This window comes from Pimephales promelas, chromosome 5 (genome assembly GCF_988280905.1).
Source record: "Pimephales promelas chromosome 5, fPimPro1.hap1.1, whole genome shotgun sequence".
NCBI classification, from domain to species: domain Eukaryota; kingdom Metazoa; phylum Chordata; class Actinopteri; order Cypriniformes; family Leuciscidae; genus Pimephales; species Pimephales promelas.
In genome coordinates, this window is record NC_142773.1 from 26,683,811 (window position 1) to 26,698,721 (window position 14,911).

A 14,911-nucleotide genomic window follows, 5' to 3' on the forward strand; every position below is an offset into this window, starting at 1 on the left:
GTTCCCATAGAACTGTGTCTTATAAACTACTTTGGAAAATTATTCTACCATTCAAGTTTGGGGTCACTTGTCTATTATAATTTATAATAAAATGTAATTTATTTTTGTGATGGTAAAGGTTCATTTTCAGCATCATTACTCCATTCTTCAGTGTCACATGATTCTTCAGAAATCATTCGTTTAAGCTGATTTGGTGCTCAAGAAACGTTTCTTATTATTATCAATGTTGAAAACAGTGCTGCTTAATAGATTTGTTCAAACCATGGTATTGTATTTGTGCCCTCATTGTCACGGTTTGGGTTTTGTTTCTTGTTCCTGGTTCTTGTCTGTCATGTGATCCCCTGTTCTAGTCATGTGATCTTGCCTTGTGTTCCCCTGTCTGTTGTGTCATGTTGCCATTGGTTGATTATTTAATGTTCACAGGTGTCCCTTGTCTTGTCGTTAGTCAAGTGGGGAACACTTTACTTTTAGGGGTGTGCATTAGACAGACATAACACCTTCATAACCATGACATGACATATGTCTTGAATATCAAGTAAGGTTTATGCATGTTTATGACAACTGTCATTAAGTGTCTTTCGCTCAATAATGACATTTTGAATGCAAATATGACATTGTTTGAGATGTCTTTGTTATGACATCTTGACATAAACTATAATATCATAACCTGTCAGTGTCTTTGTCATGACAACTTGACATAAAATGAAGTTAAACTGTCATGTGGTTGGTTTTGACATTGGCTGTCATGTGGCCTTTATAACTGTGTCTGAATATTTTTCGTGACCTCAACTAGTGGTACTAATTTAATTTGTCATTAAAAAGTTATAATGGTCTCATGACAGCCAATGTCAAAACCAACCACCTGATAGTGTAATGTAATGTTAACCAATAAAGCAAGGTGGTTTCTTAAGTTTGATAATTAATCAGCTATGTCATGTTTATGACAGGTTGTGTTGTCTTAGTAATGTCAAGTTGTCATGACAAAGACACTGACAGATTATGATTTATTAGTTTATGTCAAGTTGTCATGACAAAGACATCTGAAACAATGTCATATTTGCATTAAAAATGTTATAACTGAGCGAATGACACTTAGTGACAGTTGCCACAAACATGCATAAAACTTCCTTCATATTCATAACATATGTCATGTCATGATTATGAAGGTGTCATGTTAGTCGCATGCACCCCTTCAAGTAAAGTGTTACCGTCAAGGATGTATTTAAGCCCTGCATGTGTCTAGGTCAGTCTTTGTGAGTTCTTAATGTTGTGTGTATAAAAAAAAATTACACAAATAGGCTGCTTAATACATTTAGACACTTATTTATGTCTAGATTGTTATAATAAAGCTAAATAAGCTGGCTAAACAACACAGTAAATGCAATTTAAAAATAGAATTTATACATGAATTTACTGCATACACACCTTGATGTTTTTGACTTTTTAATGTTTAGTTAATGTAATTGTTTAGTGAATGTTGGGTTGAAGGCCAACATGAATAATGCAATGCCACAGTTTGGTCTGTTGGTTATAAAAAATTAAGCATATAGATGCTGTACATTTTGTTGCCAGTTTATTTAATGGATTCACTTCTGTCAATGTAAAAACCTTGCTTTTTCACCCATTAGTTTATAACATAGGTGTAATATAAAATATTCATTAGCCTCTATTTCTGGCTTATTCTGGTCAGCCTTGAGTTTGTGCTAGTGTCAATCTTTTTTCTTTTCTTGTTTAGTTTAGTTAGATAGTCTAATTTGGGATACGTTTTGATTCAGAGTCTTGGCTTATTATTGATCCTGACTTTATTGAGACCAAATTGCTAACTTCTGGATTGTTCAAAATGTAACCTCATTAACATTGGCATTTTCAAAAGAGGTGCTAGTCCCTCTTTGATAGTAATATTATAGTTGAGTGGATATACTAAATTAATTAGCACAATCCTGTGGAATTTATGCAACAGAGCATCTGGAAGTGTTCCCTTTATTGAATAATTGATTGGATGTTATTTGAAAGAGTAGCTGGTTGATATTATCTTACTAATTCATTTTATTGTCATTCTGTATTGCTCTCCCCCCAAAAAATGACAGTTGAAATTTCACTAGAAAGTGCTTTGTATCTCTGATGGGTAAGAAGTGAAGCTAAATGAATGATGTGTGGCAAAAAGTATTTAGGAAAAAGTCCTTTCGCTCAGATTTTGCCTATGGGTGTCTTCTTTTTCTACAAGGCCATTGGAGCTGTGATGAATATTTCAGTAGCTTTGGTTTTGGGACTTCAGCATATACGTACCACTATATTCTTTGCAAGTATGCCTCCCATTCAGAGTTAAATTTGAGAAGGATCTGATGACAGCAAAACAAGTTTGTAAATGTGATTTTGAGAGAAGACCATATATCAATGGAGTAGCAACTTGGAGTGACCTCAGCCTTATGTGTTGTCCTAGTATTAAGGACCATTTCTGTGCTGAAACATCCACCCACAGCTCCAGCTCCAGAGAAAGATGCACACTGCAGAATCTGCGGCCTCCATTGGCTTTCCTTGGCCGTTAACCTGAATGATCACAAGAAATGCGACAATTTGAGGGAACCGTGAGTGAGTCTGAGTTTGATTCCTGGTCTGTTATAGTAGGCGACTGACAACTGAATGATATACTGCATCTGCAGGGGCTGAAGTGTGTAACCACTGGACATTTCATTGTCTCATAAGGTAATGGGAGAGGAAAAGACAAAAATTGTGAGCTGGGTGTCTCCTTTGAAGTGTAAGTGATATATATATATATATATATATATATACAGGGGTTGGACAATGAAACTGAAACACTGGCCAATGTTGGAGGTTTCACATCTATATGCCTGGCGGCCAATCTTCAGAGTGAAGCACGGGTGGATCAGTGATGGTTTGAGCTCCAATATCATGACAATCCTGATTGTATTTGATGGACACGACACTGCCGAGGACTACCAAACCCTTCTGGAGGATCATGAGCACCTGATGCTCAAACCGTGTATCAGCATGATCATGCACCAACACACACAGCAAGACTTGTGACAGAAGGGTTTGATGAAGATGAAAGTGGCGTTGAACATCTCCCATGGTCTGACAGTCACCAGATCTGAATATTATTGAGGTGTTTTGGAGGAGCGAGTCCACCAGCATAATATAGTGACCTGGACACTGTTCTGGAAGAGGAACGGCTCATAATCCCTCTGGTCACTGTGAAGGACTTCTATCTGTCAATTGGTGCTGTATTTGGATGCAAAATGAGGCCCTCACCATTCTAACAAATTATTGTGTAGTAAAACCAGGTGTTTCAGTTTTTTTGTCCAACCCCTGTATATATATATATATATTAGGGCTGTGCAAAAGTTAATTGCGATTAATCGCATCCAAAATAAAAGTCTGTTTTACATAATATATTTGAGTGTGCTGTATATAATTATTTTGTATATATAAATACCTATGCATGCATGTCTATATTTAAGAATTATTTGCGCTTAAATTCTGTATATATATATATATAAATACATAATCTATATTATATAAATATAAATATTTTATATAGGAATAACACATTTTCTTAAACATATACATGCATGTGTGTGTATTTATATATACAAAATAATTATATACAGCACACACAAATATACTATGTAAACACAGACTTTTATTTTGGATGCGATTAATCGCAATTAACTTTTGCACAGCCCTAATATATATATATATATATATATATATACAGTATATAAATTGTCATGGTTAAATTGTATTCATTAACTGATTTGACATTTGTTTTTATAGTCCAGGAACACAGCAATACTTTTAATACTTGTACTCAACCAAGATGCATTAGATTGATAAAAATGTTATGATGATTACAATGTTACAAACAAATATATATTTAAAATGAATGCTGTTCCTAATCCTCAAAAAAATGTATCACAATTCCCACAAAATATTTAGCAGCACAACTCTTTCGAACATTGATAATCTTAAAAAAAATATTTTTTTGAGTAATGTGACAGTGAAGACTTGAGCAATGACTGAATAAAAAATGCAGCTTTGATCACAGGAATCAATTACATTTTTAAATATTTTAAATAGTTATTTTAAATCACAATATTTTTTCACAATATTAGTGTACTTACTGTATTTTTATATATAAAAAAATGCTGTCAAAGACATAAAAAAAAAAAACGCAAATCTTTGAACAGTACTGTCCAGTATTTATACTACACATACCTTCCATAAATGGTTGTGCATGTCTGCGACTTGCACTCAAGTCACACTAAGTTCACTAAAAAGAGTTGTGTTTGTGCAAGTCACATGTGCGTAAAGCATCCTCTTAGTGGTCAGATTTCACCTGTTTACATTCCTCTGATGGATAGACATTTTTCACTCTATCCATTCATATATATAAATTCAGTTAGAGCGGGAATTAAAGCTTTGTCAGGACAGCGTCAACGTCCTCTCTGTAAGTCTGTATTTTTGTCTCATTGCTGTGCCTGTGACTGGCGCCAGTGTGATTCATTAGGGGGGTTGGTGAGTGTTGAGCGATTCCCTCAAGGATCTCAAACCAGGCTGAGCCGTGTGAATTGTGTCAAACAGTGTTTTTTTCTCCTTAGTGCTGATGATGGTTATTGCAGAGGAGTCACAGGGTGGTGGTGCAGGTGAGGTGTGCGGGGCCAGTCTTGGCATGTGTTGAGACATCAGTACATCCTTTACTTCCTCCCCTACATGGCCAGCCTGTGAGCTAGCACTTGCAAGCTGCTGATGTGAGCCCCCCCATCTGAACTGCCGCGGGGGAGCTTTCAACAGCTGGCCATGTGTGAAATCAAGAGGCTTTCCTATCCGGTTTCATCCAGCGATTACGCCAGGAGAGAGTGAAAGGGAGAAATTAGCCGCAGGTCTCGACTTCAGGCTGTCGTCTGTTGCTGCGTAAACTTTCTTGCCTTTGGCTTCTTACTCTTAGTGTTGATTGGGAAAAAAACCTGTCAACATTGTAATTGCTCACAGCAAGATTTGGATAGCCAATAAGTGATTTCTATTTTATACCAATTAAACCTGAAGAAAGCTGCAGTTTCACTGTTGCTCATGTGCAAATTACATCATCTCGAATAGATATTTCTAACATTTATTTTTGCTTCACATGGTTAATGGGGTTTGAAAGTGACTTTGGAATTTATTTATCAATATTATGCTGAAAAATAATGCTGTGAATAAGGTATTTAATGTTTAAGATAATTCAGTCGCAGGTTATAGAATTTTGTTCTAACTGCATATGAATAATAGTTGCCATGGGAAATTTGAATGAGAATTTAGCTTATGTGAAAAATTGGAATATCGCATTAAAACATTTTGCGAATAAAGCAGCAATTCCATCCCATTTGTTTAAAAGCACAAAATCGTCACTTCCTGAGAAACTTGCACAAAATATTGCTAACAAAAATGGAAGTTCCTGCAATCGGGGAAGCCACTTTGGATTTTTTTTTATAGACGAAACGACAGACTTGGGCATTTCAGAATGACCAAACCAACATTTAATATGGTGTGATCTTATTGGTTCACACTGGTTTGTCGAGTTATCCAATCACTCCATCTTTTGAGGCAAAGTAACATGAGTTTGTTGTTGCACATAGAGGGCTTTATTCGGTAAATGTGTTTCCATCGTAGTTTATGCGTGTATCTTCTTATTGGATGAAAAATGAAAATCAGTGTTTCACCATTTGTGGATCTGTTCGACAAAAAGGAAAAAAAGAAAACATTTAGAAAAATGTAACTAACTTTATAGGTATGCATAGTCAAGATAGCAAAATCAATTGATTTTAAAAGGGAGGAGAAACACTTCCTTTTGTCAAACTTTTTGATAAATTCATATGGCAACATAGAGTGGTTCAAATTTCCAAAACAATAATTGACAAAATATTACAACAAAGCTTGCTCAAATTATTAGCACATCCACTACTGCAGCATTGGCACAGCTATAGGGAAGCTACTCCGACATTGTATTAGCATACCGGTAATTAATGTTTGGTTAAACAGTAATTTACTGCTGCAATAGAGAATAGAGATGATCTAAATATAACAAGACAGTTCAACTACATGATGCTTTAGTTTAAAGCTATTTCTGCATTTGGATTTAGGCTGATGGGGATCGAAGCTCACCCAACAGTTAAATCATAAATGCACAGTGATGTAACTCCCCTCTCTCTCTTTTTTTTTTTTTTGTAGGCGATTTTTGTGAATTGAAATCCAGGAGGGTTCAGCGGCGCGGAGAGGTGACGTTGACCGGATGCGTGTAGCGGAGCGTGCCGTGTGGCTTTGACCATGAGCCGGCTGATGTTGGGCCGGACCCTGGAGCGGATCTGCAAGGCTGTGCTGTTGCTCTGCCTGGTGCACTTTATCATCATGATGATCCTCTACTTTGATGTCTACAGCCAGCGTTTTGACATCTTCAGCCGCTTTAACAATGGCCGTGGAGTGAACAGCTCACGAGGACCCCACCACTACTACTATAACTTCACCAGTGGAAGGCCCAACACTACCTTTGCAAGTTACCTGGCCACAGCTGACCATCTTCTGCCCAGCACCAATCCAGAGGCAAACCACACTCCACCAACCCCTAAGCCATTACCACCATGTCCGGAGGTGCCTCCTGGTCTGGGTAAGTTCTTATAGGTACTTACTTGGCACATATAGAAAAGTCTGAGCGCTAGGGCTGTAGGTGACATTGTGACATTGCATAGAGCTGGCGCCATTATTAAACTTATGGTCAACTACACGATACAACTGAAAATTTGCCTTGTCTTTTTCACCCCAAAAAAGGCATTAGGGTTTAATTGGACCACCTACCTTTGCTGTACGAAGTAAAGAAAAAAGTGAAGAAATCATGACAAAATATAATAATAAAAAGTAACAGAATTGGAATATCTGAGTCTAATAATAATTGCAATTATATATATATATATATATATATATATATAACAAAAATATTATGCTGTCATTTTTTGACTTACAATGCATTGAACAATATTGCTGTTCAATACCAGAAATTGGAATAGTAAGTTAATTTACTTTTGACCATGGTCAAAGTTTTATCTTATCAACCGAAACTCTGGTTTCTGATTATTAATTCATAAGCGTGAGAATAATAAGAAAAAATATTATTATTATTAATAATAATAATAATCACAATAATTAATATTTATAATGATTATTATTAAGATGATTATTATTAAGTCGAAGACATAAATATATTATCATTGTTATACACTGTACGCTGTAAAATAAATACTTCAGTAATTCCTCATTTTAATTTATTAAAATGTTTTCTCTTTCAATAGTTAAACCCTTGAGCTTTAATTTTAAAAGAAACTGCAACTACACACTGAGGTGGATGCTGCGGTGGGTTATAATTGTTGGCCAGGAGACTCTTTGTCTTCTGTGACAGGATGCTCTTGGCAAGGAACTAGATCAGGCCTCTATGTTGCAACTTCGTAAAAGTAAGAACAAAATCCCTTACATTGCAACAGTGATCAAACAGTCAGTTGTGCGAGAGAAAAGAATACTATGAATAATACGAGAGACAGTAATGCATGGAAGGCGCTCAAGCCTCAAAACTCTCAATTAGTGGCCTGAATAGTTGAAAGCAGACGATGACTGGTTTGATATAAAGGACATGTGGGCAGGACCCTCAGTCACTGTTCCCCATCTCAGAGCCATAATGGATTCTCTGCAGACTCCAATTACTGTAAAAGCCATCATCTCGCTCTGTTTTCAGAGCTGACTGGAGAGTTAAAATGGATTTAACATCAGCATGCTCTTCACCGCACTTATATTTCATCCGCCGAACCGCTTTATTACCGGTGTCTTACGCAGTGCGTGACGTGTTCAGAGACGTGTTCAGAGAAAATGAGCCGAAGACTAACAGGACTGTACCAATTTACTTTCTTATACTACTGTCAGTCTGTTCCTGTTCACCGTAGAATAAAATATAGGGTGAAAAAGGACAGAACTGCTTAATGGGATGTCTTCCTAGGTGATTATTGTGCAACAGGAAGTCAAATCTCTGCTGTACATTATAAGGCAAAATACCTCTTCCAGGGTAGTATAATCCATCTGCATATAGAAAAAAAATCGAATTAATTACGATGTCATTGCACTGCATTTTCTAGCTCTTAATAGGGCAAACCTTCAAAATGAATGTGCAGCAGCTATTTGATATGCCTGCAAGCAGCGGGCCTTTGCCACCCATATCCTTCTAATGAGTTTAAAGCAGAGCTCTGGAGGGAGTTGGGAGCTGTGTCATATGAATCGTTTGCTCTCCAGCCTGCTCAGGGGTCTCTCTCTTCCTCCGTCTTCATAGTTTTCTATTTCTACCCTTTTGAGTAATGGCAAAAACCCAAGATGGCCATATCAAAACTTGTTACTTTCACACTCATGGCCCAAAATGCTAAGATAATTTGATAGATGTCTTTAGGGGCTCTTCATGAAATCAGATTTTGCCTCATCTGTAAGGCAGAGTGGAATCTGTCGTTCCCTGGAATTTTGACAGGAAGTGTTCAAATGAAAATGCTTTCCCCAGCTTTTTTGTGTCCCCATTCCTGTCTTTTAGCTGCAGGAAGTACAAAGAACCCTGTGTCGACCACTGTTTTCAAAGAAATCCAGTGTTTCCAGCTGTTAGAGTGTGAAACATGCCGTTTGTGAGACCATCCCAGCCTCTCGAGTTCAAAGCCACATTTCAGCTTGTCATTGGCAGTAACCGTAATGCGTATTTGATGTTTGCTGTCAAGCCAAAACAAGTGTGTCTGCAGTAAACACTTTAGAAAACTGTAAACATTTTGAAAAATCATCTTGATTGAGATGCCATTGAGTCGCTATTAGCCCAAAGAGATTTCCCGAATGAACATTGATTGCATTTGGCGCACCCTTTCCATCATTCGGTTTACAAGAACTGACCCGTTGATGTTGGTTTAGAGAGACTCTGATGTAATTGAGGCGTGTAAGAAGCAGACGTTTTTAGCAAGATTTCCATGCCGGTCCCAGGTGCGTGTAGAACATGTATCTTATTGCAGCAGAGGCCTGTGGGGAAAACCCAGTGTCTGTGGTAGATTGCTTCCCATCTGGCAGGTGTGGCTTGTGGATGATGATGACTCACTGGTGCCGTCTTCCTGGAGGGAAGCTGTGTCACACTGTCAGCCACCACACAAGCGGTAGGAGGCCTTCCGTGTTATAATCACTCAGAAGCAATTAATGCATTAGAAATAGCCAACAACCTGGTGTCACAAACAGAATGTGTTTATATCAGAGCTTACGATTTTTTACAATATTATTGATGACTGATCGCTTAGATACAGTGGGGTTCAAATGGGAACACATACTGTAGAAAATCTGTAATTCAGAATATTTTCTTTGGAATATCCTATTCAAATTTATGCGACAAACAAGTTAAGGATAAAAGTAAGGTCAAAAGTAATCAAAAAGTAATCGGATTATATTACCTAAAAATGTGTACAGTTTATGTCATGTAATTTGTATTTCAGTAATGGACCACAATTTTTAAGTACAGGAATCTACCCAGGCTGTATATGTAAGGAATAATTGATAAGGGGCCGTTAAATTATTAAAATTAAAAAATAATGCACACCTGAGGTGTTAATGCCGCCGCAATGCAAAGCAGTTTATTTTTCAACAATTTCATTATTTTTCAATGCTTCAATGACCCGGGGTCAATTATCCTGCTTTAAACTACAGTTACCTCACCTCAAACATCACATTGTTCAGAATCAGATGATGTATTTCAAGACATTTGTCAGGTTGTTTTTCCCTTAAAACGCTCTTTTGCTTATTCCAAAACAATATTTTAGAGCTGTGTAACGGAGGCTTGAGCCATTGGTAGCAGACTAATGCAGTTATTAATGCAATTATGAGAGAGAGAGATTAAGCGTATGTGAATTACCGGAGTCTGTCTCTCAACTGTGTTTAGCAGCAGCGTCTCTACTAATAGCAAAACTTTAAGTTTATCTGCTCCAGGAACATTATATATATATATATATATATATATATATATATATATTATCAGCCAGAATTGTAATATTGTGGCTTCACTAAATTAAATGTTGTAACAACTAAGCACAAGATGCTGTTTGGATAATGCTCTGGAACACTGATTGACATTATCAACATTTTTTTTTTTTAATTAAATTAGAAAAATCCAAAATAGAAGCATTTTGACTAGTGCCCTCTGACCATTGGTTCCTCAATACGACAAGTGCACCAGCCAAAGTGAATAGTTCAGCTTCAGTAGTAACTCATTTAAGCGTCTCATAGAGCTGATGTGTTGGGATGCTGTAGCCTGCAGCATTCTGTCCGTGACCGTTCTCGAATAAAACTCGGCCGGATGACCAGCTGGCCCAAATGTCTTTGACTCACAGGAAACTGACAACCGACTCCATGAGGAGGGAAAGACATTCCCTCGGGCCCACTGACATCCTTCTCTCCCTTGAGTTTCCATCAAGCAAGAGGGGAAAACTTATCCCAGAGATAACACTTTAAGGGGCACTGCCAGCACTTCAGCAAAACGATTTTGTGAGAGGTGAGATACAAACAAATGGGAGAGAAAGGCAAAAATTAAAGGGATTCCTTTAAGATGGTGCTTTTTAATTGACATTTAAGAGGGTGTTTTGTTTGCACTTAAACCATCGTTTTTCTCGATGAATTGTATATTGCTACTTAAAAAGTACTAAAACTTATTAAAATTGAAGTCAGATAATTTTGTAGTGTAGATGTGATAATTGCCAGTATTCATGGACAGTATAATAGGGATACAGTATCTTGTACACATGACTTTAAAGGGGTCATTTAATGGTACATGCACTTTTACAAGTTGTACTGAAATGTGTGTTGGCAGTACCTGCATCATATAATGATACAAATCCATCCAGTGTTTTTGTTTTAATCTTAATACTGTATGTTTTCCCCTGCCTCAAATTGAGCCTTTAGTTTTTGTGATGTCAATAAAACGGACACCCCTCCCACGATTGTTGATTGACAGCAGCGTTTTAACACAGATGAACACAGGCATTTTAATGTTCCTAAATCTGAACCGCTGAAGACTCAGTGGCTGAGTTTTGTTTTCGCCATTACTGAATATTCCCTACGATTAACGTCAATGTGTTCATGTTTGTGCGAAATATCATCTTGTTCCGGGTCCGACTTCGGTTCAAACTTGTCCGAGACTCCCGCTGCCATTCTTTCTCCAAAATAAACCCTCAACTGTTGTCAAGGAAACACTCCACATGCATTGTATCAAAACGGCAGCAGAAGAGAGGGGTGGAGCGAGCGAAGCTCATCATTTAAAGGCATATGCACTGAAACGGCATGATGAAAACTGAGCTGTTTTTGATGAGGTAAAATTAGTGTTTTCTTAAAATACTAATGATAATTTTTAATAATATTATATATTATTTTAATAATATTATATTATTAATTTTTAATAATATTATATTATATAATAATATTATAAATTAATATTATTATATTATAATTTAATAATATTATATAAACTTATATAAGTTTTCATTTAAACCCTAAACATTCATATTAACTTGTACAAAAACCTTTAAGCACGGTTTCTCTTCTTCTATCGGTTGAGACACTAGCTTTCTAATTGGGTTGTCAGGCTGCTACAATGTGTTAATAGTACTGTAAGACCAGAGATCTGTATGTTGTAAACTAGGTTTGGCACCAAGACAGAGTAAAATCTACCATTTTGTGAAGTTCGGGAAAAGTATTAAGGAGACATGTTTTTTTTTCTTCCTTTCTTTAAAATGTTTTTTGGCAATCAGCCAATTTTCTTTCACTAGGGCAAGCAGTATTTTCTCTTGGTGTTTCAAGCTGCACTGCTTCTGCACATAAATTGTACAGTAAGGGCAATTTCAGTCAACAATCAGTCATGTGTGTAAGATGTGTATGTAGACATAAATCCATAAAATGGTCCCTTTGCAGATACTTTCAAACAGTTTTTGAATTGATGTTCCACAGTCTCTCCTCAAGAACTTCAAAAACTCTATCTTATGCATACTGTAACTTATGCAGCATGTTATTATTCTTCATTAGAAACATGAATGTACTGTATTAACAAGGGCTTAATAATCTAATTTGGTTCCGGTTTGGTTAGTTATTTTTCTATTAGCTATTAAACTGAAATCAAGTTTTGAATCAAATTGAATGGAGGATTTTGTTAAACATACTTACTTAAACATGTATTTACATGTATTTGCCACCCCCACCCCCCAAATTCTTTTCAATCCATAACACTGTTCAACCTTCTTTAAAGACTCTTGGTTCAGTCCCTTATGGTTAGTCCTGCAGGCACAGGCACCTCCTGGCATTTGATCTCTCTCTCTTTTAATTAAAACTTCATATTTAGATCTTCTTAATGAAGAAAGGTCTATAAAAGGTCCAGCCAAGTAGTTAAACATCAGCATTTTCCTCTCTAACTTTGCAACAGTTATATAACCGTACAGAAAACTGAATAAATACCTATGACTGAGAAAATTATAATAATCTCAGTTCAAGTTTCAATCCTCTCTCCATTAAAGCCTTAGCAAAGATGCACTTTTGTTCATCCATTTCAGCCTTGTTTTAAGATGCTTTTTGGGATCTATCTCATGAATTATTCATGATCCTTCTTTGGTTTTTACTTGGTACATGGAATTTCCTGTGGCCTTGTAATAGCTAATCCGCTTTTTAAACCCGTTTTTCTAATATTTCTGTGTCTTTATGTAAGCACCCCGGGGTCTGTAGGGTTCTCTTCTTGAGCTGAAGGTATAAATAGCTCTTTGGCATCACCCAGACTGGTCCATGCTCTGCCCCTCACCTTCCCTGGAGCGCCTGCTTGCTTCCTCATACACGCTCGCTGAATTTTTAGTTCAAGTGTAAGGAAACTTAATGTTCCTTGTTTTACAAGAAGAATACCTTCACAGATATTACGATATAATGGAATATTTTCCTCCCCTGAGCAATGCTCAGTTGTGCGGTGGCCTTTATGTATTAAAACGGGTCATATTGTACAAGGTGGCATTTTTTGCAAGAGTGAAATATTCAGTGGTATTTTGTCCTCTCATTTTTATCTCTCATCACTGTTGACTGCACATTCATCACAGAGTAGGATGTTTGGCTTTGCTCATATGATCACATCTTGTTTTCCTATTCAGAAATGAATTGCTTTCAGTGAGATTACAGTTTTTTCAGATATTTTAAGTGGCAACCATGTTTTATTTGTGCATTTGAAGTGGATGAAATTGAAATGGAAATCACTGATAAATCAGCAACATTTAACATGATCAACCTGATTGTATTTTAGAGTATATGTTTTAGAGTAGCAGAATAATTCTGTAAAAAATACAGTAAAATTGTAAGCATATCTACAGAAAATGTGGTGTTCCTGGTGGTTGAAGAGATTCCCCCTTCTATGTAGAGCTTTGCGTACCCAGAAATAACGCTATATAAATGTAACATTATTATTTTTATCATAATTAACAAACTGTAATTTACAAACAAGAAAAATTGCAATTTAAACCGGTAAATCATATAATGCACACTGCTACTAAAAGCTTTTTTGTACCTTTAACATATACTGAAAACCACCATAATAATGCTGTTGGTAAAAGAGGAAGCCACATGAAGAATCATGAAGAAGTTCATCCTTTCCACAAGCCAAGCTGAATTATATTAGTATACAAAAAGGTACACTGAGTCAAGTCAAGGATATTTATATAGCGCTTTTCACTATATAGATTGCATCAAAGCAGCTTCACAGTATCAATCAAAACATAATAACAATGTTCGTTTCTTAGTGGAAAAACATCCACGCTTGGTAAAGCTGATCAAGGGTATTACTGATTGATTAATTAATTTAAATATCCCCAACTGAGCAAGCCAAAGGCAACAAGGAACAGAAAAACTCCATCAAGTGACCCAATGGTGTCCTAAAACTCCATCAGGTGACCCAATGGAGAAAAAAAAAAAACCTTGGGAGAACCCAGGCTCAGTCGGGGACCAGTTCTCCTCTGGCGTTTATGAACTAGAGGCTGGATTTACAGTAACTGTAAGGTAAAAATGTATATGAATGTCTCTAAACAGACTTTAAATGCGAAGCTGTGATAAACGCTGATGGCGTTCACATGCGCATTAAGAATTGATTCTATGGTTATGTGTGTTTGACTATATATTTGTGCACAGTTTTGTCTCAAAGATGAATGTAAGTCATTCTCGGTAACACACAACACTAAAATAATGCAATAAACATTAATTGATTAAACAACAGAAGATGCCAAATAAACCCAAACTCTTAACAAATACTCTTAAGAAACATGTATCATTTGATTTGCCTTTTTTATTTCTAAAAAATGTACATTTAACAATTTGTTTACTGGAAAAATTACATAAACTGTATATAAACCTTTATGCAGTATGGGAATTTACTGTTAATCTGTAGTGTTTTTACAATATTTTACAGTAACATTTTTTTTTACAAGAGATAAATCAGTTTTAAGGGAATAAGTTGATGTAATATTTTTTTTTTTTTTGAGATACAAAACTTTAACAACCCTTGCTCACTAATATGGGAAGTCCTCTGGAAAGGTAAAATAAATTTAAATGAGGCTGTTTTCTGCTCAGTACTATTATAGTATTAATATTTTAAATTGTTTTTATATTTATGTTTTCAGTTTTTATTTTAATTTTAGTTTAAGTTAGTAATTTTGTTTTATGCTTTAATATTTGTATTTAGATTTTTTGGTTTACATTAACAACCTTGCCTGTGCTGTGGCGTGTGTTTCAGACACAGTTTTGTTTTGATTAACTGCTGGCCTGTTTGGACGCTCAGCGGATCCTGGAAATATGATAGTTAATG

General features: G+C 36.1%; 1 protein-coding gene across 1 annotated transcript in view; it reads left to right on the forward strand.

Annotated features, from left to right (window-relative positions):
- The window catches only part of b4galt2 (beta-1,4-galactosyltransferase 2), a 104,739-nt gene that overhangs the window by 9,982 nt on the left and 79,846 nt on the right, over window positions 1–14,911 (forward strand). Inside the window, exon 2 of the mRNA XM_039688434.2 lies at window positions 6,226–6,658. Within this exon, the coding sequence (XP_039544368.1) occupies window positions 6,322–6,658 (337 nt within the window). The 5' untranslated portion in view covers window positions 6,226–6,321. The remainder of the gene's footprint in view (window positions 1–6,225; window positions 6,659–14,911) is intronic.